Genomic DNA, 24,199 nt, shown 5'->3' with positions numbered 1-24,199 from the left:
AGTTAATGTATTTTACCTGAAGCAGAGCCATACGTCTTGACTCTCCCATCTCTTAGATCTCTCAGGTAGATAGGACAGCTTCGTCTCCAATGCCCCTTCTCTTGGCAATAAAAGCAAGTTGAATCCTTTGGAACAGCACACAGAACTACCTCAGACTTTGCCTTTCTCTTATGGTCAAACTTTTCGACCAATGGCATGCCTTTCGTTGCCATTGTCCATGGAGGTTTGGAAGGCAGATCTACCAATCAACTTTGCTTCTCCAGTGTGCCAAATCATTGCTGATTCAGCAGCAACAAGCAAATAGGTGAGATCGATGAGGGTCACGTCGTGGTCTATCATATAGTACTCTATTACGAACTCACTATATGAGTTAGGAAGCGATTGAAGAACCCAGTCAACAGCCAGCTTCTTACAGACAACGACTCCCAACATTCTTAATCTGTCAATGTGCAGCTTCATCTCTAAGACGTGTGCACACACTGAATTTCCTTGTTCATGTTTACTTGCCAAAAGGGCTTGAGTGCGCTTGAACTTTTCAAGCCTTTGAACTTGTGGGTTAGGGAGAACAATAGGAGGAGGTGGAGGAAGTGAAGCATGATCTCTTGGTCCTTGATCGAATCGTGGAATATCATCTTCATGTGGAAAGCTTGTTCCAAGGGATTTGGGAAGACCATAGTTGTCATACTTTGACATCTACAAAACGGGAGAAAATTCAAGTTAGTTGATTGATTGAGTCCTTAATAAAACACCCAAATGAGATATTAAGTCTAGGACCCAACACAATATTCTACAACTTGGAAGAGGGATGCCGTAATCCAAATTGCAGAACATTTGAAGGTAAGTGAATGACGATTCACTAATTTTCCACCATGAAAAACGAAAAAGAGATTAAGTTTTAAATGTATTGAAAACTCCTAGATCCTTTGAGATTCATTAAACTTTTCAATGACATGTTTAAATCTCGATATGCCCCTCGTTTTGTGACTGGGATGCCGAGGATCACAAAACAGGGTGTGAATAACCATGCAAATATACATGGTGCCCCCAATGTTACAGTCACCTAATCGATGTGCCGGTTAACCACACACGCTCCATCTATATATGACAAACATCGAGTCACCCTTTGCCACCTTTGCTTGGAGCCCATTTAGTGTGCCGGTTAACCACACACGCTCCACTAACGTCTTAGCAAGGGTACAAAGTGTAATTTCATGGAATTGCATCAAATTCACTTTTGCCTAAAGTAACTAAGATTGAGAATTTTGTAAAAACATTTAGTTACTTTATAATTCATTATACTTTTAATGGAAAGGGTTTGCCCTATCCTACCCGTTCGGCTAACGACCCTCCACCAATCAAGGAAGCGGTGGGTGGGAGTGGACACCCACTAAACAGCCATTTTATAGGCCATAACCTTATACCCCCCTTATAGATCGGCTTCGTGAATGAGGTCTACTAACGGTAAGACTAGCATTTTAGTTACACATATATAATATTATACTTTTAATGTTATATATAGTATAAGGGTGCATTTTACACTTTTAAAATACTATGTGGTCTACTTTAATAAATTACACTTTTAATTTAATTAAATATAAATCATGTCACTATGGATTTATTAACTTTCTTTTAATTATACACAAATTAATTTAATAAAACCATAAGGGTGTAATTTGAACTTTTCAAAACTTAGGGTTTTAGAATTTAAAATTTCAAAATTAAACCTTTAATCAAAAATTAAATTCCAAAACTTGAGGGCAAGTTTTGAAACCTTTCAAAACTATCTAGATCAAAATACAAATAAGGCAATTAAACAATTAATTGGTGATTATCTAGTTTTGATCTAATCCAATTTCATGCAAGATAATTGACCAAATAATTCAAATAATTTACCATTTATCAAATAAGGTAACAATTATCTAATTAGATGACAAAAATCTTTTATTTTGACAAAGATAATCATAAGGAATCAATAAAATTCGTATTTTATTAATTTGAAACAGTTATGGCAATTATCCTAAGTCAAAATAGGCAAAAATCCCGAAAATCCGCCTGTCTGACAACCAGACTCGCCGAGTCAGCATATGGACTCGCCGAGTTCATCCTACTCGACGAGTTCACATTGGGACTCGACGAGTTTGCCAGGCAGATGGCCAAAAACTCGACTTTGCAATCAAGAATGAAACACTAAGCATCAATACAATAGAAACCAATCAAGGCTCTGATACCACTGATGAGTTTTATACACAAGAACATCCTATGTGCTGATACAAACCCTAATGCTTGGATCTAGGTTTCTCTATTGTACATGCAATTCATCCAAGACTCAAGAACCCTAATCTAGCATATAAATTTCGAAATTATCACATAAGAATAGATCTAGATGATTACCTCTTCTTCAATGGCTTGAATCTTCTTGTCTTTGGAGCTTAGAGTCACAAATGTCACTCAAGAGAATGACTTATGAGAAGGAGGAGGAGCACCAAAAACGTCTTAGGGTTCTTCCAAGAGAGTTCACCACGTTTTTGGTGCCATAGGGGTCTTTATATAGTGAGGCTATTAGGGTTATCAAACAAGGAAACCCTAATTTGACTGCTTAGGCTCCAAGAAGCTCATGGACTCCCTTTAGAACACCCCTTGGACGAATTCCTTATGGGCTTCCCATAGAACTCGTCCAACCTATGTTCCAAGGTGATCCATAGCCCAATTTTAATTATCTTATAATTACAATTCTAGTCCCCTAAGTTTAATTAATCTCTTTTAGTCACAAAACTAACTATCAATTAATTCTTGACTAATATTAATTAAACAATATGATTTCTCCTTTAATATATTATTCATATAATATATTAAATCATAATTAATCCTCTCTCCTCATAAATCATCTTATCAAGTTGCTTTGGTGAAGGCAACCCAAAAGGACCAAGCACAACCGGGTCAAATACTTACCAAATATAGTTACAGGCTTAGACACTAATCCAACATAGACTTCATCCACTATTTTTGACTTTATTTTTTAAAGTTATATTTTAACAGACTTAGACAGTTAAAATCCGTTAAAAATTCATAACTTTGTCATCCGACGTCCGTTTTCATCTGTCTTTGTATCGTTGAGCTCCTATTAACGATATCTTCGATTCTAGTTTAGATTATGTCGGCTAAAAATCGGTCGATCTAAAATTCGAAATCCGGGCTGTGCACTGTATGTTAAATCTTAGAAAAATCACAACTTCCTCATACGAAGTCAGTTTTGGACGTTCTTTTTAGATCACTAAGGTTGAAAAGTATTTTATCGCAAACTCACTTTTTACGATTCCCGGTGTCGTGCCGGTGTTACCGCAAAACTTTGACAGGTCATAACTTCTTCGTTATAAGTCGGATTTCAGCGTTCTTTATATGTACGAAACCCTTGTTACATATAATATAACTTGGTTAAGATTATTCATTCTAAATAATATTCTATCAAAAAGTCATTTTTGACGCTCATTGTCTCTAATTTTACTAGCCCGAATCTGCGGGTGTTACAAAGCAGAACCTCAAGTATTTAGGAGGAACAACCTGGATGAAGGAGCTGCTAGGAACAAATGCAAGTATAAGGACTTCATGACTTGCAAGCCGTCATCCTTGACTAGAAAAGAAGACCCGGTGGGAGTTATGGACTGGATATCGGAGATGGAGCAGACTTTCATCACCTGTGGTTGCACAGGAAGGTTGCAAACCACCTACGTGGTGAGATAGTTTAAGGGCTCAGCTGTTCACTGGTGGAACACACCGGGAAAGATAATAAGCCCAAATGATCCATTGCAACTGACATGGACAGAGTTCCTGGTGCATTTTAAACGGAAGTATTGTTCTACTGAGAACATACTGGAACTGGAGAACCAATTCCTGAACTTGAAGAAGGGGAGTTTAACTATGGAGGAATACACCAATTCCTTCACCGACAATATGGAGTTCGCTTTGCGTATTGTTCCAGATAAACTAGCCAAGATTGATAGGTACGCCAAATGGCTACCTTGGGAGTACACTGTGCCGGTTAAGCAGGCATATACCTTCGAAGCTGCAGTATGGGCGGCAAAGTCTGTGGAGGATATGATCAAGCAGAGAACCGCCGATAAGACTGAAGTTGGTTAGAAAATGAAAGGAGAAGGACTCTCAAAGTCCAATAAGAAAAATAAAATCTCAAGGTCTGACCCCAACGACAAGAAGTCGGGGGTATTAATGAAGCCTAATGGGTCAATAAATGCAAGAGGAAGCATGATGAGTAATGCAAGAGAGAAGCAACCTGTTATAGGTGTGGAAGACCTGATCACTATTCTGATGAGTGCCGGTATGAAGGAAGAGTGTGCTTCGAATATAAGGAATAAAGTCATGTCATGAAGGACTGCCCAAAGAAGAAAGAAGCTGCAAATGTCCCGCCTAAGCCAAAGATAAGGGCATATCATATGATCTTGGATGCAGAAAAAGGTGAAGCCGATGATGATTGAGGAAGGCAAGGGAAAAATTCATGTCTTAGATAGTATAAGATCGAGTAGCCCGATGTAATCTGCATGAATAATTATTCAAGTAGCAATATAATTTCCTAATTTATGTTATACGTTGAGTTTCTGTGTGGTTTTCTTTTACAATAACTTAGTGAACTGCGAGACAATACTTGGGACGAACTCGCACTTGGATCAAGGAAAGTCACGAAGTTACCAAGGTACTTGTAGTTAGATTCGTTTTGTTTAATTCCATTGTTACCTTTGTTTTGGTAATGATTTATGTTCCGACCCTAGCGATCGTATCGAATCGATTCTGACTGATCTAAAAAGTGTGTCTAACTTTAATCAAAGATTGTAGCAGGAAAAGATTGATGCGGTCAATAGACAAATCGCATTCGTCAAGATTAAGTAACCGATAGCTAGGAAAGCTACCTACAAAGATGTGGTAGTACCACATTAGAACATGAAGGAAGGTACCTTAAAGAGTAGGCATTGGACTCTTAGAGACAAGAGTCTAGCAATCAGAGGACATGGGAGTTACAGTTACCACCTATGATGGAAAGGTAACGTGTGGAGTCAGTATACAAGTCCTATTTTGTTGTTGATTCCGGGATGTAATCATCCTAAGAGGGAGATAATTGTAACACCCGTAAATTCGAGATAGGCAATAAAGTTATTATAAGCCATAATAATGACATTTAAATAAGAGATTGTTTAGGATAAATAATCTTAACTGATTTATAGTATATATCATAAATAATGAGTTGGAGATAGGTTACTTATTAGCGCTAGTGATATACACGAAAGTCGTAGTATTAGGAAAAAGAAAATTTGTGCATACAGGGAACGTCCAAATCTGACTTCAATAGAGGAAGTTATGATTTTTTTAAGATTTCAGCGTAGCAGTGTGCGCACAGAAATCTAGTTTTAGATAATTAGATTTTTGGCCAAAACAATCTAAACGAGAATCAAAGGTAAGATTAATAGGATTCCAAAAATATAAAAACGATCGAAAATGGACGCCAGATGTGAGAGATATGCATTTTACATAGGCTTTAATAGGCTAAGCCTCTGTAAATAAAATGAATTCAAAGTTAGCCAACAGAGTCTAAAGGAAAGCTGTAGATCTCGTCGAGAGCTTTCCATGGACATAAAGAACGTCAAAAACGGAGCTCGTATGAAGGAGATACGTAATTTTAAATTCTGAAAATCGGCACGCGCAGCGCGACGCACGTAGCTTGCACGCGAAATCAACCACGTTGTTCCAGCCGACAAGTTACACGTTTCAGCTAACCAATGGATCGACGTGTTTGAAGTGCACGACGTGCACCCCTTAGGCGTGGTGCGCATATGCGTTTTGGCCCTATAAATAGCCAACAATCCCTCATTTATTCCACACACTCTTATAACCACTCTCTCTCAATTATCCCTCCTGTAAACCTATTTTTCTTTCGTTTCTAGCCTAAGGTGAAGCCCTACGACACCACGAAGTACGCGTTCGAGTAATATCCTCGAGTAGGAGACCTTGAGTCAGAGTTATGCCCACTTGGACCATGGTTCTCATCCATAATCTGTAAGTGAGCTAAACTTACTCTGCCCTCATGTAATTTGTAATTATAGTCATATTCGTTGTTATGAAACTATAATTAAGATTTATCAGTGATTTCAAGTCATATAATGATTGATCTACTTACGAGAGAGGTATCTAGAATGGTTACGTCAGCTTGGTTGTTGGATTTCAGAAAGACTATATGTCAAAATGGTCCTGCCTCCCGACTGTCCTGTCTGGCTGATCCTTATTTGATAGAACTATTAGTATTTATTAGAATGATTGATAGGTCTAGATTCTCTCTAGTCGTGTAGAATATTAGACTAAGAGTTAGTAATAATGATACTAGGTCACGTCAAAGGAAAGGTCGGCTGCTAGAAGCGAAGCTTTGCCCGAATTTCAAGTCATCACTTTAGCAAGTGAGTGCATAGTTACTTTCAAACTTACACATAAATATAAGTATTCTAAATGCTCAACTGCTATGTGCACTATCTTTGTTGTGTTTAATGTAGTTGTACAAATATGATTACTACTTGATTTATTGGTATGTTTAACATACGCAATAATATGAATGGGTAGTAAGGGGCTGTACAAAATAATAAATGAGAGGTTGATATAGGGTTGTGTGAAATAGTGGTTGCGATAGGTTAGAGAGAGAACCGTGTGAGATAATAAGTCGTGTCTGTCATATCTATCTCAAGTACTTTTGTACTGCCGTGCTAAACCCAAGTACTTTAGTACTGTCGTGTTAAACCTAATTACTTTTGTACTACCGTGCTAAACCCAAGTACTTTTGTATATTCGTGTTAAACCCAAGTACTTTTGTATTGTCGTGCTAAACCTAAGTACTTTGTACTGTCGTGCCTGACGTGATTATACAAACAGTACTAATGTACTGCCGTGTTGTCGCAAGTATTATCATACCATCATGCCTAATCACCTAGGAATTATAGTTGTCCGCTGATAAAGATCCTTTAGGAAAGATCCCTCAAGATCATCATAATAGGATTATTTTTTTTGGAAAGGGAACTTCCCTAACGAGGGTTTCCGGGCCAGCTTTCACGCACCGACTAATCCCCCACTGCAAACATGAGGCTTTGCCTCATGCCCTGGAGTCACTGCAGGCAAACCTCCATGGCCACAAGGGATGAGTAGTGCCAGGATTTGAACATGGGTCAATAGGTTATCAACCATATCTTCCACATGCCTTACCAAGTCACCACAACCCAAGTGGTTATATAATAGGATTAGTAAGTGAGTGTGATGGGAAATAGGGTACTTGGGTTATTTGAATGTTGATGGTTATATAATTAAAAATTATAATATTGTGGGTTGAAAACCCTATGTGCCTCACCAGGTTTCCCAACCTGACCCTCTAAATTTATTGTATCACAGGTAATTACATATATGATGATATATGTATCCGATAAGAGATCAAAGGAGACGTAGACCATTAGTGTAAACATATGTTGTAAGTCTTCGTTTATTCTTATATTTCTTGTATCGACGATGACATCCTGAGTTTTTTATAAATCAATGAAAAACATTCCTCCGAGAATATTTTATGGGACAAATTCCGTATTTGTAAATTAAAACTCTGATTCTTAATAAGCATAGACTGGTCTTTTCTTTCCGGGAAAATGGGGATGTCACAATACTCTTCTATAAACCATGCATATAGTAGTTCATAGTGAATTGCTTGTATGCACTAGTCAAAGTTAAGAATGACATCAATAGCAAGCTCTTGAGTGAATGGGAAGCCAAGACTTTCAAGTCTATCAAAGTACCCTATTAATTTGAGCACATGGGTACTCACATAGCTATTCTCCCATTGCTTGCACCTAGAATTGCTTACATGACCTTGAATCTCTCAGTTTGAGTTGCTCTTGAAACATGTCTTTGAGCTAATTGTTCATGTCGTACGCCTCTGTTTTCTTGAAACTCTTTTGGAGTTCTGGAGACATGGTCGCCAACATCAGACACAAAACCTCAATTAAGTGATGGCGATGCTTTTCATATTCAGTAGCCTCTTTTTCAGTTTCATCAGTAGGAAGTTCCTCAACCAGATACTCTTCCAAAACATACTCCTTTTCTCGTACCTTAGAATGATCCTCGGATTGCGAATCTAATCAAGGTAGTTTAGAGGGAGATTGGCACTCGAACCCGGAGCCATCTATTAAGAAAAAAAAGCACGATTAGTTTGAACAAGAAATCCTTTTAAGACAATTACCAAATATCAAATTATTATTTAAAAGGCTAAGATCTATATTTGGCTTCACGATGTAAAGTGGATTAACCGAAAATTACACAATGAAGTTATTTAGGTAGACAAAAAATTATCGATCTCTATTTGTATGAGATTCCTAGAAAGTGAGATTTATTTACTTATGTCTATAGAATGTTAATCTCTTCTAACGCTCATTTAGCGTGTATGACTGGATTAGCCGATGATCATGAATCCAAATAGAGAATCGACCATGCGAAGTTATAGTAATATTTGGCTCAAGTAACGCTTGAGTATGGCGATAACCATATACCTTTCTTCGACTATATTCTCATTTGACATGCCGGTAAACCACACACACATAACGCCAAAAAGAATATTTGACATGGTGTAATTTCCATGGGAAGCATAAGATTCACATTTTTATAAAAATGAGATTTTGTTTTATTACTTATTAAGTTAATGCTTTTAACTTTTCACAATTGTCCTATCAAACCCTTTCAGTATCTCTACTTAAAACACAAGAAGGTGGTGAGGGTGGCGAGTACTAAATACCACTTAAAAACCAACCTCATTAAGAATCGAAGAGACCTGCCTACAACCTTCCTTATAGTATTAAAGTAGGTGAACCTACTCGTGGTAAGACTAACAATGTACATTAAGAAACACATGACGACACAATGTTTGTATTATAGCGTGATACACATAAATACGATTTTACTATATATATATATATATATATATATATATATATATATATATATATACACACACACACAATTGAGATTTAAAAATTTTGAATTTTATGTCTTTTAATTGCATTGACTAAGCACAAATGCAAGTCAACAATTAAATTATTAAAGTCCAATTTTTTTTCTTTTAATTAATTGACTTTTATCTTTAAGTATAAATGCTAGTTTGTATGTGTTTAAAATCGAAAAAGAGAAAAGAGAAAAACAAGAAACAAATTCATAATTCTGGAACACAGGTTCCATGACGTGGGTAACAGGAAACCACGTCGTGGGACATAGAAAATGTGACAATTTATTTAAATATTAATTTTATGTTCTCAGCAGCACACCACGACGTGTACAGGTAGGGACAACGACATGGCGATGAGGCAGTCACGATCTAGATTCAACATCAGCAGGACCACGACGTGGTGGAGGACCAACCGCGTCGTGCCAAAAAGCCAAAACGACCCGAAAGTCGTATTAACAAGCATTAACATATTCAATTTTAACAAGGAAAATTTCTAAACTATTCAAAACGATTTAAACGTAAGAAATCCTACACATATAAACCCTAAGATATAATCAAAGATATAGTCTAAGTGCAATAGACTTGAATTAATCTGGATCTGATACCAATGATGGGATACCTGCCTAGTCAAAGACCAAATTGGGACAACGGAAACAACAATATTTTCTGATCTATTGACTCGTAATAACCAGATCTATCTCAAACAATCTATGCAACTATATGGACCTAAATCATACCTTAGTGTTTTTCTTCGACTTCTTAGGTATCGCTAGTTGATCGAACTTGAGAACCCAACGTAGAGTTCCTCTCTTGTGATCGGACCCAAGACGCAAAAGACCAACATATCTGAAAGCAACTTGAGAACCAACAAGAACAAGATTCGATTATTGAATGTGGCAGTAACCACGGTGTGGCGACGAGCCCCGACTCTTCTAGGTTTTTTCTTAGGGTTTCTGAACTTTGGAGGTGAAAGGCTAATTTCTCATGTACCCAAAACCGACTTTTGACTCCTCTATATATAGGGAGGTTATTTGAAACCTTAGAGATAAATACCAAATATATTTGTAATTATCTAGGCTTTTGGTATTTATCCAAGAATCAAATCATTCTAGAATATTTCATATTCATTATGTTTTCTAATTAGTTAATTAAACAATTAATTAATTAACAATGAAATTCCCTAAAATAAATATCTTTTTAGTTCTATTTTATTTTGTTTTTGTGTATAACCCAAAATAATACTGCTATTTGTAGTAATATTACCGGCTTGTTATGACTATGAATACTAATCTCTATAAAGATGTGTTAAATTTTATCGTTATGTGAAGATTGTGTAGAGGTTAGTATATGTGAAGATCGTTATGTGACCAAGGGCAAGTTGATTAATGTTTTATAGTAAAAGCAACATAATACTTTATTTAATTCATGTTGCTATTAAACAAAAATAATAACAGCAACATGTCATTTTGATAAGGTCTAAAATGTAATTTTCACAAGTATTAATGTCCATTATTTAGGGTTCGACCAACTAGCCAACTAGCCATATTTTACTTCCTTCACATGAACCATCACCCCTATCCCCACCCCCAACACCACGATTTATAAGACCCCCTCTCTCTCTCTCTCTCTCTAACCCTCAAACAAGAAATATCGCCGTTTGATCTTATTCAAGAGATCAAAAATGCTTTCTACTCGACAACAATCATCATCTATCTTACTAGATAGAATCATCACAACCACCACGAGCGGTGGCGCCGGAGGATGTGGAGCTATCATGTCAAAGCCATGCGTCACCAGTCCGGTTCCTGACTCCGTTGCCAGGTACCATACCCACCCAGTTGGCCCAGACCAGTGCTGTTCCGCCGTGATCCAACAGATCAACGCTCCAATCTCGACCGTGTGGTCCGTCGTCCGCCGCTTCGACAACCCACAAGCCTACAAACATTTCGTCAAGAGCTGCCATGTTTTAGTCGGAAACGGCGACGTCGGAACCCTCAGAGAAATCCATGTCATCTCCGGCCTCCCCGCCGCTAGATCCACCGAACGTCTGGAGATCCTAGATGATGAACAACACGTCATCAGCTTTAGTGTCGTTGGCGGCGATCACCGTCTTGCAAACTACCGTTCCGTCACCACTCTTCATCCTACACCCGACGGAAACGGAACAGTAGTCGTCGAATCATACGTCGTTGATATACCACCGGGGAATACAAACGACGAAACCTGCGTCTTCGTTGATACAATTGTAAGATGTAACCTCCAGTCGCTAGCTCAGATCGCTGAGAACAAGCTCCAGCTAAAGTGATCTTGTAATCGAGATTACAAATTTGTGAACACCAATCTCAGTAACACGTACATCAAGACATTTCCATCGAAGACAGATAGAGATGCAATACAAATGCAGAGCCAGCCGACCAATTAAATCCTTCTTATATTTTATGTGGGTGTACATTTTCATCATCATTTTTGTGAATTCATGCGACTTTTTTGTAGGTTGTTTTTATTGTTCGATTTGGCTATGAAGAACATTATCTGTTAATATACTATGAAGAAAGAACGTGTGCTCCCTCTTATTCTTGCTCCAATATTTTACATATTTTCCACCCGATTTTCTTTTTCACCAACTGAAATAATGCGATCAAAATGTATAGAAATGTGTATTAACTAATAAAAATGTTTGAATTTGTTAATTAAGTTTTATAATTTGATCTAATAAAAGAAAATTTTAAAACTTTTGGATGATAAATAGAAGTTATGAGTTTAATTAAGATATAGATTATTAGATTATTAAAACACAAAAGTATAGATATAAAAACTATATACCGAAGGATTAAATGCCTGCCATTTTAGGAAAATTCTTGAAATATTACAATTTTCTAAAACAAGACGATAAAAATTAAAATTTGTTAATGTCAAGTAATAGCCGACTATAGAATTTAATAAGTCTCCCATGAAATAAAACTTTGTAGCTGTTTGCAAAATTTAAAATGATGTAGGAGGCCAGGAGGGAATTATATATGGTTCTTGTATTACAAGAGATAAGCGAATCGACAGCTGCCTTTGCAACTTGGCCTTGTGATAATACCAATCACCAACAACCAAATCTCTCTTTTTTTAAACATCAATTTTTTAACATCAACTTGCAAATCTTCTTTGTTTTTTTTTTCTCCCCCGTTGCTTTCTCTCTCATCCTTTGTTCATATAATTTAATAAAAGTAAGTTGCAACTTGCACCGTCTTTTCTCAACTTGCGTTAATATTTAATAAGACAAAGTTAGGAATCTTGATTGAAAATTTTGTACTTAAAATTGTACAAACGGATACATCGGGATTATATATTTCGATCCATCTGAAATGAAAGAACAAGTGATCAAGACCCTATATAAAATGTTTAAATTGCATAAATATTTTGAGATATGTAATTCATAACATGATTACAACTTGATATCTGGAAGCCAATTTTCTAGTTGAGCACTGCGTTGTGCATTTTGGAGTGGTTATATTGATTTTGATTGATGGTTGTGGTGTAAGTAACTTAGGAAGTTAAAGATAATTGTGCACAATTTAAGTAGGTGAAACTGCGATTTGGAGAAACACTGTTAGAGATATATAAGTCTTGAAAAAGGCAAATAACTATGGGAGTAAATTACTGGAATGGTCCCTATATGGTTTGGGGTAATTTGTATGTTTGGTCTCTAACTTATTATTTTTAACTCGGAAGGTCCCTACAGTTTGTTTTTATTACGTGTTTGGTCCCTGTCTTACCTAAAAAGACTATTTTGCCATTGATTTTTTAATTTATTTAAATAATGTGGGGTATATAAGGTAAAGTAAGGTGAGGTGGAAGTGGGGTTAGGGGTGTGTTTATTAAAATAAATTAAAAAATTAAGGGCAAAATAGTCTTTTTAGGTAAGACAGGGACCAAGCGCACAACAAAAACAAACAGTAGGGACATTCCAAGTTAAAAAATAAGTTAGGTACCAAACGTGCAAATTACCCAAAACCATAGGGACCATTCGTGTAATTTACTCATATATATATATATATATATATATATATATATATATATATATATATATATATATATATATATATATATACTAGCTGTTTACCCGCGCCAAGCGACGGGTGCGAATAGTTTTTTCGGAAATTAGTTTTGTAGAGGCGATTAGTTCTTTTGGACAAATAGTTTAGTTATGGCGGCGAATAGTTTAATTGTGGAACATGTCAAGCACTGCTAAACAAAACACAATGGACAAGGATTAGTCGAGATTGTTCTTTGTCAAGCATGACTAACTGAAATTTGTCAGGATTGTCAACCAGGAAACCAAACAAAAAAAATGGTTTGTCAATTTGGAAAACCAATGGTTTTCGACTTTTTTTGTTTAGGTTTTTGGCTTCACCATATTGGCTTTGGTTTTCTTTTATCATTGTATTTCATTTTATTCATGTTTTTGTTTCTAGTTGAATACTTGTGCAATATTATGGTGATGAATAATTTTCTTTCAGCAAATTATTACCCTGCAGGGATTTGGTTCCTTTAGGCGAGTTCTTTTTGTTGAAAAATAATGTAAATTATCTTTTTTTTTAATATACACGTTCCTATGTTTGGTCAGATTGAAAAACATTGTAAGTTTTTTTTAAACTATACACGTTCCTATTTTTGGTTAGATGTAAAATACTGTTTTCTGTTTTCGTTTAAAAATATACTATCAGTCAACGCAACTATGTGTACTTCAACTAAGTTTATATTGTACATCTATTGATACAAAATCTCATAGTGCTTTACTCGAAGATACGGTCAATAAAACCTCCAATAGTTGTTAGACTCTTTGTGGCTCTTTCCACTCGATGCTTTCCTTCTCGGGTCCACTTGGTTGAACCAGCCTCTCGAAGAATGTTTGTATCTACAAATTTTATAAGAAGTACCAAAAAAATTATATCAAGATTCATGATTTTGAACCAACCCCATCATGTAAATTTAGTTTTCGGGTAGCAATTGTTACTAATTGAAACGACCGATTCTTTGAGTGTTTAAACCAGAAACAACAGAACCAGTCGGTTCTTTGAGTGTATAAACCAGAAACAACTTAATTGGTTACACTAATTCTTTGGATGTGGTCAGTGTGGTGTAGTAAACGTAAACCACAAGGATTGACATTCTCACGAAAACAAAAATTAGACCAAAGTTGCCTATTCTCTATACCATAGGGACCATATATGTAATGTAGTGAGTTTTTTTTATTACAAACTACATAAAGTAACATTTCAAATATCAATATAATCAACCACATTAGATCTAAAAATTATAATAATAATATAAACAAAAACTACAGAAAAGATTTCAAATAAATATTTCATAATGCATGTAGCTTTCTTGTATATAACATGTGTCTTCATTAATTACTTGATAAAATCCGTCACATTATACATCTCTAGATCCAAATACACAATTACTCAACATTCTACAGATTCATTTTTGTGATACATGATAATGTTTAAAAATACATATATAAAATAACAAAATAGCACGACTATTTTTGTAATCAAATAACCTTGGAAATTGTTGATAAGCTCAAGGAGCAGCAAGCTGTTGAGAAGCAGGATAGATACGTGGGACTAATCTTCTAGATTCTTCTGCATTTAACTCTAATATTAGTTGACATCATTTTCATTTTTGTGAATAATCGTCTAAAAATAAACATGAGATTGATATTGTAAGGGAAAATCCCCTCCACTCCACTCCTTCCAAATTCACCATAAACTCTTGTAAAATTAATAACATTAAATTAAATGTTTGCACAATTTCAATCAATGTACAATTTTAATATGGGGACAGCCAAACAGACACAAACACACATACAACCACAAATACAAGCACACAGACATGCATAAAAACTTTTTGCATTATTTGAAAAGAAAATTAAGAAAAAATTCAGAAAAATCTGTTTTGGAAATTTTAAGACCAATTAAAGAAAATATGTAGGAAAAATAAAATTCCAAGATCTCAATGCATCAAGTCAACGACATATGAAGTAGTATACCTATCTATAACTCATGTAGCAATTTTGGCGTCGTGTTGATGTCTTGCATCTAAGTTATGTGTGCATAAATTAATGTTACATATCAGCAAACGATTGGAGAGATTTGAAACCTGATGTTGATGACCAAAATCAATAGAATAAGCAAGCAGAATATTTACTAACTCGCCTAGAATACACACTTACTCCTTCGACATTTGGGAGTCTATCCTCTAACGAATAATCATTTTTCATCTTCTCCCTTTTCTGGAAAGACATTTAGGTGAGTCTTGCATGGTTGAACCATAACCACCTCAACATTGCTTTTTTTTTTTTTTGCTTTGCTACTTGTAGTTGAACCTGCAAAAATGACATTATAATTAACAAAGTCTTTAACTTTCATACTCAATCACAAGATGCTCATAACAAATCATATTGTTTAATCATTTGAACTGAGCAGTTCAACCATACAATATACAGAGGTATATTGACTACCATAATGCGTTTCGGTTTTAGTAGATGGACGTCCAACTAACAAATTTGAATGACATGAAGCCATAGGCCGACATTGACTGAGAGGCACCATCAGCTCCCAGCCTCATACAAAACCATGAGTTAGAAAGCACAAAAGCTTGCAAATAACACCTGGGGATGGAAAAACGATTGCGACAGGCATTTGGTCAGATTTAATAAAAAAAATCATGAGCTTTTGATACATATACACATACGGTCCATGAATTTTATCCTCTGTAGCTTAAGATGCTTGTTTAAGGTTTTTTTGAGAGATCCTTCTCAAGCAACCAACATTTAAAATACAAACAAAAATCTAAATTTGACATCAAATACAAATACCCCTAATTAATAGAATTTTTGACCACTAACATTTACTTCCAGATTATGCTGGTCCATGTGCATTTGCCAAACCAAGAATTTATTAAATTCCTTCTTTTCTAAGTTTACACAACAATAACCCCCTTTCATCATACATACAGTCCCTCCAAAAACCAAATCAAATTTAAAGATGTTTCCATACATTTTATTATTGGAGTTTCAGACTTGTGACTTACCTTCAAGTTGAATTGAAGAGATCCCAAGACTACAATGCAACAACCCTTGTAACTCACCCTTAAAAAAAGACAGATGCTGAGATTATTATCTTAGTTAATTAAGTGATTTAAACAATAAAGGCAAACAAAAAAGCTCATCAAAAGGACTGTGCAAAGCATTTCATTACCAAAACTTAGTATTTGACTTACGGCCTCACTTCCTTTCATTAATATCACAATATTTAGGAACAGACTTTTTAGTTTCACTTATTGCTTCACTTTCTGCGATGGTTAATCCTGCACAACACAAAATATTGAACCCCTGACTGTAAGGTAAAATAAAGAGTCAAGAAAATTATCAAGAAATGATCCAAATGATGAATCATGATCAGTAATACAACCATTCTTATTATAGGAAACAAAGACATAACAAACAGACATACACAGAGAGCAAAAATATGACACATACCATAAGTAAAGTCACAGAAATGCCTTTCGAGAATCCACATACTCCAGCTTCATTAAAGACTTCTTGAGCCTGCAAAATACAAATAAGTTTACTGGAAACCCGAGAGGTAAATCAAATAGTTTTATATCTGGGAACAAAAGTTCCAAACTAAGATATGGAGCTCAAAACGTTAGGGCTTACCATGAAAAGTGGCCAAGAAGATCCATGGGCTCGCTGAAACAAAAATGGTTGTTCAAAGGTTAAACACACATATACATACAAAAAACTAATTAACAACCAGGGAGAAAGTATTTATGGAACTTTAAGAAGATAAACACACACTTACACATGATTAGATGAATGGATTAGTGTGAGAGAGACCTCGATGGTGATGGCAGTGCGGGCTTCACGGGAGTCCTGAAAATCCAGTTAAATCGTAAATTAGAAAGTGATGAAATTGATAAAATCAATGATGGTGGTTTACACGGTGGTGTATGGTGGTGAACGCCGCCGGATAGGAAGAGAGAAGGAGGAGAGTGTTGGTGGTGGGTGTTGCCTTATATGATGTAGATGATGGGGGCGACAACATTCGATCTAGGTTTGTGGAGAGAAGATAAGAGATTCGATCTAGGGCTTGTGGAGAGAAGATAAGAGAAATCTGTGAGTTGGATTGAACCCTAGAAGACTCGACGAAGGCAAATGGGCACTATATCCTGGATTTGTGAATAGAGAACGCAAAGATACGGGAGAAATGCCGAGAAACAGGAAGGAATTTGTCAAAATAATAGACGATAGATGTGAAATCTTACCATTATAAGCACCAAAATTTTCAAACTACTTAATATTTCTATATATGTTGCAAGTAGAACCATATCAAGAACTACATGTAGTTGGTCTTCGTGGTGGCAATTAGGGCTTTTTAGAGAAAGAGAGAGATGCCGACAATGAAAAGGGTAAACTGTAATGGTGCTCTGGTGGGGGTTACTAATGGCGGTGAAATAACACAATCTGATATGCTTGATCAAATCCCCCCTCTATCCCCACCAATAGGAACCATAAGTCGCCGATAAAGGAGATAGTTCATAGGGATCCGGCCGTGGGGAAGAGAAGGTGGCGGTAGTGATTTTAAGAAGAGAAACAGAGGAGAGAGATCGACAGAGAACATCCATGGCACATCTAAAACAGAATAACATCGTGTAGGCAGAACGATACTCTATTTGTTGGAATTGTTTCTGTTGGCGGTGGCAATGTTTATTTATAAACAGAAGAGAAACAAGATAAAAGGACTCAAATCCCTTATTTCAAGGAACAGATTGGGAATAAGTCTTCCCCATTCAGTTTGATTCTCATTAGTTAGGTGGAGATTTTTAAGGGATATAATTGAGACTATGTATTCGATGGTATGACTAAATAAGATTCAATGCATAAATTCATTGTATGTGTTGCATAAGGTCTTGTACCTCTTAAAATTCAGCAAAACATGGTAAATGCTTATTAAGGTATAAACATATATATATATATATATATATATATATATATATATATATATATATATATATATATATATATATGTGTGTGTGTGTGTGTGTGGGTGTAACACCCGTTTTAGGTATGAGTTAATTCATTATTGTTTTAAGCTTTCTTTTGGGTGGCCACGGCGTGGTGGAGCTTCACCATAGTGTGACATTATTTTTATGGTGGCATGAGTTAATGACTCGCCACGGCGTGGCCATGGGTGCCACGATGTGGTAGCTGTTTTTGGAGAAAACCCTAATTATTGGGCTTTAGGTCCTATTTAAAGGACCTTATGGCTAGGGTTTTGTGATCATTCAACCTCCATCACCCTCCTACGACCAAAAACCCTAACCCTAGCCTCCATTGCATTTGTGAACTCATTTTGGTACTTGTGGTGGTGTTTGAAGGAGAAGGAAGCTTTTGGTGTGGATAATCACTTTGATAACATCATCTTCATCTTCTAACACATCTTCTGGACCTTGGTGAGTGTCCAAAACTCAACCTTTCCCTTACTAAGTTGCTAGATCTTTAGATTTTGTCCCTTAGTCTTCATATCTTGATGATTTTGGATGGTGAGATCTCATAAAGTTTGCAACTTTATGAATCTCCAGGCCATTTAGAGTATTTGGACCAAATATGAGCTTTGGAGCTCTTAGAATCGAAGAAAATGACTTCACCCATTAAGTTATTAGGAACCCAGTGCCCACGACGTGGCCTTAGGTCGCCACAATGTGGAGACTAGAAAATGCCCGTCTGTATTGTCGTATATGGGCCACGACGTGGTCATGGATGGCCATGATGTGGCGGTTAACTAAAGTCAATGTTGACCATTGACTTTTTGCTTGATTTCACTTTTGGTCAACCCCTAGTTTTGTTTAACACCGTAAATTTTCAAACCAAAATTTTCATTTTAAAAACACATAAAACTCATATATTGTATTTCATAAAACCACATGTATCTCAAAATGTCAACATAAATCCACAAATAAAGTCAAATCCCATAATCCTCAACCTAGTCTCGAACAAGTGTGTACAATCATGTCGGTGCCTTCCCGCGGTCCTGAGAGATACCTGAAACACATCACACATAACACGGTAAGCACGAAGCTTAGTGAGTTCCCCAAAATACCACATACACAAATAATAAGCCTCTCATGGCTATAAATCGGCATGGACCCTCCGGTCACATGCGTCTCGGTGTGGACCCTCCGATCATGTGTCTCAGTGAGGACCCTCCGGTCTCACAGCTCGGTTGGACCCTCCAGTCCAGTATCTCAGTGAAGACCCTCCGGTCCCACAACTCGGTTGGGACCCTCCGGTCCGATCTCAGTAAACACAAAATATAACATATATATCACACAGACAAAATGCATAATATCATATAACTTAAGTAAGCACATAGGACCTTCCGGTCGCACAAAGATACCACTCATGGTAAGTATAGTGAGAAGAATCACCTCGTAAGCAAGCAAGTAAGCTGAATACCCCTCGAACAGTCTAACCCCCGCCTACATGTAACAAGCATCTCTAATTAACACTTAAAGATCATAATTCCAAATAAACTCATGATAGTCCCTCTTTAGCTCCTAATATGGGTAAAAGACCATTTTACCCCTCCATGGTCTCCATAAGTTCTACCTTGACCAAACCCTAAAGTCAACGGAAGTCAACACTCGAGTGAACTGTCCATGTTGACCTGACTTGTCGAGTGCACCTATGTGACTCACCGAGTCCCCATTATTCCTCAAAACATCGCAAAAACCCAACTTAACTCATCGAGTCGTCTAGTCGACTCGCCGAGTGACCCATGTCCAGACTCATTGGGGAAAACCCTAGCTGACTCGTCGAGTCAGCTCATCGACTCATCGAGTCCTTTGAGTCAACTTCTCATTCAGACGTTTTAAGGGAGATCTGCTACCCCAAACTCTAGATCTAGACTCCTAAGGTTCGAATATCACGTAAAGCTTCGATCTTTATGTGCATGTATGTTATATTTGCTCCATAATGCCACTAAAATCTCTAACTAAGGTGTTTAAGCACAATAACTCTTTTATGGTTGGATAAAGCTGGGACTTTTGGACTCTATGGACCTCACAAGGTCCAGATCTGATGTGTCAATGCTTAGCAAGCATAAGTCACACAAAATCTCAAGGGAAATATGGAAAAAGCCCCAAAAGTTCCTCATTAACAAGATCTAAACAATACGATGATCAAGGTGATGACTTTTACCTTCCAACAGAAGCTCCAAGTGAAAGAACACTAGATTCCAAAGCCTTTCCTCGTTCCTTACTTGAATCTCTCTTCTTCTCTTCCAATGGTTCACCAAAAACACTCAATATAAGCTCTCTCGCTCTCTCTTAGCTCTAATGGCCGATTAGGGTTTCACACAGGGGATTTGGGTGGCTGGTGAGGCGGAAATGAGGACATAAGGTCCTTTAGATAGGTTACAACCCCGAAGATTTAGGGTTTCTTCTCACATCGCCAACTCGGCGAGTCGTCTCTTTGACTTGTCGAGTCGGTTATTGAACCCACGTGTCCAAATCATCCCTACTCGACGAGTTGAGGCACCAACTCGTCGAGTCACCTAGTTAACCCATAAATAAAACATATATAAATATTATACCTCGGAATCAGGATGTTACATTTTGGAAGAAAAGTTAAGGGTTTACCGTGTGTGGCTGTATAGGTGGTGTATATCATTTGTATTTTCGAGAGTGAGAGTAGCAACAACTGGTTATCGACTGAGAGGTGAGTCTATTCACTGTACTTGTGGGTCGAAGGCACTAATGCCGACCTACTGGATTATGTTTGTAGGATGATAGTTGTCTTTGTGACACTTGCTGATATGCCTGTATGTACGTGTTGTCTTTGTGACTCAAGATGATATGTCTGTATGCTTAGGTGTAGGGGTGAATTAGACCCGGGGGTAACATAGACCCGTTCGGTTGAAAATTACTGATCGAGTTGAAATAGACTCGGGGGTGAAATAGAACCGTGGGGTGAAATATACCTGTTCGGTTGAAAAACACTGATTGAGTTGAAATAGACTCGAGGGTGAAATAGAAACTTGGGTTGAAATAGACTCATACAACTTCGAGCTGTTATGTATGTATGGTATGAGGTATTTTGGGGAACTCACTAAGCTTTGTGCTTACGGTTTTATGTTCAGTTTTTCTGGTACTTCCAGTTCTAAAGAGAAGAGCTTGAAGTAATTGTACCGTATCCACCAGTGTTCCGCATGATTTTATTTGATTTTTTTTGTACTCTAATGATTATATTTCATGTTTTCATACTTTGATGGGATTTCAGATTGAATGGATGGTTGTTTTGATTATTTAAAAGAAAAATTTACTCTTATAATTTTGGGGCGCTACTAGTTGGTATCAGAGCCTTTGTTTGAGGGATTTAGGATCACTCTCGGGTGTGTTTGAACTCAAACTGAGGAAATGGTAAGATTTTTTTAAAAAGAAAACAACTTTTCTAAAAAACTTTGACAACGAAAAAGGGGTGTGATGCGTACAATCAGCCGATCTCAAGTAAGTATTTCCCAAAATACCCATATATGTGTTATGTTATTGTCCTCGTATGAGTATATGAGAATTGCATGCTATATTAGGGCTAAGGATCTGCTCAGGATTGCATGATAGAATGCCAGGAGAGATGCCTTTATATGCATGTTGTTTGAGCTTGTAGGGTTGCATGTGTTGGATTTAGTGTCTAAGCCCATAACTATAATTGGTATGTACATGACCCGAAAGTAGCATGGTCCATTTGGGTTGCATGACACGGAAACAATTTGTAAGGATGGACTAATGAGGAGAGGATATTTATGATTTGTTAATATATTATAAGTTCTAATATATTAATATGAAATCATATTATTTAATTAGTATTGATCAAGAGTTAATTTGGAATTAATTTTGTGATCAAAAGAGACTAATTAAATATAAGGGGTTGATTTGGTAAATCATTCATTCTTATAAAGTGGGCTTATGATCCATAGTTCTTTATGTTGGGCTAAACCCATGTGGTGACTCATGGATACTCCATGGAGGTTTTAACCCATGGAGCATGAGGGATATGGAAGGTCATTAGGGTTTACATGGTGTAACCCTAGTTTGCCACACTATATAAGAGACCCTAAGGCTACCAAAATGGGCACCTAAATGAACTTAGAGGAGTGCTAGCCGATTTTGTGAAGCAAGGACTTCTCTCTCAAGTCTTCCATTGTTGATGGTGTTGTGTGAAGCATTTGAGGCATCACACTTGGGGTGCTAGGCTCTTAAAGGCTTAAGGTTTCAAAGCTACAACAAAGGTAAGTCATCTAACTAGATTTTTGTAGTGTATATACTCCGTAGTATGCTAGTTAGGATGATGCCTTGGAAAAATAAAAGTTTGCATGTATAATTGAGAAAACATAGATCCAAGGTATCTAGGGTTGCATGTACACCATAGGAGTGTTAGAATGCTCAAAACCCATCAGTGGTATCAGAGATTGGGCTTGTTTTCCATTATACTTGATGCTACTTGTTTTCAAAGCTTGAAAAAATCGATTTTATGCTGTCTGAACAGTGAACTCGCCGAGTCTACTAACAGACTTGCCGAGTCCACCCTAAAAACTAACCAACTCGCCGAGCCAGTTCATGCACTCGACGAGTTGGTGCTCCTGGATGTAGAATTTCGAGTTTCAAAGTCAGAATTGGACTAGAATCAATACCCTAAACTGTTTTTGAAAAAATAAACCTGTTTTTGATTTGTTAATGATTGTGCTCATCCAATTTCAAAGATAATTGTCAAAGTTTCAAGTTTTATATTAGTTTATATGATTCTTGAAAATTGTTGATGTGAATTATCCTTTCTTATGAGTTTTGCTAGATCATAAATATTATTTGACATTTCTTGTTAGTTTAATTATTGATCTAAATGTCTTTTAATGGACTCCGTAACTTGTCCTCAAGTTATGAAATTCCAAAAGTCTTTTCCTTAAAAGTCATTAAAACTCATAAGTTATAAAAATGAAAGGTTTTGAATAGTTTCAAAACTTTCCCTCAAGTTTTGGAATTTGTAAAGTCACTTTAGAATACTTTAATTCCAAACCCTAGAATTTTAAAAGTCTAAAATTCAACCCTTATACTTTATAGTATTATAAGGTAATTATATATATATATATATATATATATATATATATATATATATATATATATATATATATATATATATATATATATAAGATCATATCAGTCTTACCGCTAGTAGGCCTCATTCACGAAGTCGGTCTATAAGGGGAGTATAAGGTTACTGCCTATAAAATGGCAGTTTAATGGGTGTCCACTCTCACCCACCGCTTCCTTGACTGGTGGAGGGTCTTTAGCCGAACGGGTAGGATAGGACTATAATTCTCATTAAGTATAATGATAATAAAGTAACTAAATGTTTTATTAAATTCCCAATCTTAGTTACTTTAGGAAAATGTGAAATTGATGCTAATCCATGAAAATTGCACTTTGCACCTTGCCAAGTCGTTGATGGAGCGCGTGTGGTTAACTGGCACATTAACTTGGACTAGTAAGGATGTCAAACGGTAGCTCGATGTTTATCATAAGATCAATGGAGCGTGTGTGGTCAACCGGCACATTGATTAGGTGATAAAGTTGGGAGTACCAAGCACATTTTTCATGGTTATTCACACCTTGTTTGTGATCCTCGGTATCCCAGTCACAAACCTAAAGGGCATAATCGAGATTTAAACATGCCATTGAATATTTCAATAATCTCAAAGGATCTAGGAATTTCAATCCAATTAAAACTTAATAACTATTTCGTTTTTCATGGTGGAAATTGGTAAATCGTCGTTTACCTACTTTCAAATATTTTGCAAGTTGGATTACGACATCCCTCTTCCAATTTGTAAAATATTGTGTTGGGTCCTAGCCTTAATATTTCATTTGGGTGTTATATTAAGGACTCTTTATCTAATCTAAACTTGTCTTTATTTCTTTTCAGATGTCTTCCAACACTGCTTCTGGCTCAAACCCTACTGGCTCCTTCCCTCTCATGAACCTTTGTGGGAGAGTCATCTTTGATGGTTCCAACTTCAATGACTGGATGAGGAACATCAGAATGGTCAGTCGTTATGAGGACAAGAAATATGT

At 36.5% G+C, this 24,199-nt stretch overlaps 1 protein-coding gene across 1 annotated transcript; it reads left to right on the top strand.

Annotated features, from left to right (window-relative positions):
• Positions 1-10,555: 10,555 nt before the first annotated feature.
• Positions 10,556-11,592, top strand: LOC145138379 (abscisic acid receptor PYL4-like). Its single transcript, XM_079072476.1, has one exon. The coding sequence runs from the start codon at positions 10,701-10,703 to the stop codon at positions 11,322-11,324; it is 624 nt and encodes a 207-aa protein (XP_078928602.1). The 5' UTR covers positions 10,556-10,700; the 3' UTR covers positions 11,325-11,592.
• The last annotated feature ends 12,607 nt before the right edge of the window (positions 11,593-24,199 follow it).

Source organism: Lactuca virosa, chromosome 9 (assembly GCF_052849685.1).
Source record: "Lactuca virosa cultivar CGN04683 chromosome 9, Lactuca_virosa_CGN04683_v6, whole genome shotgun sequence".
Taxonomy (NCBI): Eukaryota; Viridiplantae; Streptophyta; class Magnoliopsida; order Asterales; family Asteraceae; genus Lactuca; species Lactuca virosa.
This window is presented reverse-complemented; position numbering and strand designations above follow the sequence as displayed.

Coding starts and splice junctions, on each gene's coding strand:
- LOC145138379 (XM_079072476.1), top strand. CDS start 10,701: ATGCTTTCTACTCGACAACAATCATCATCTATCTTACTAGATAGAATC.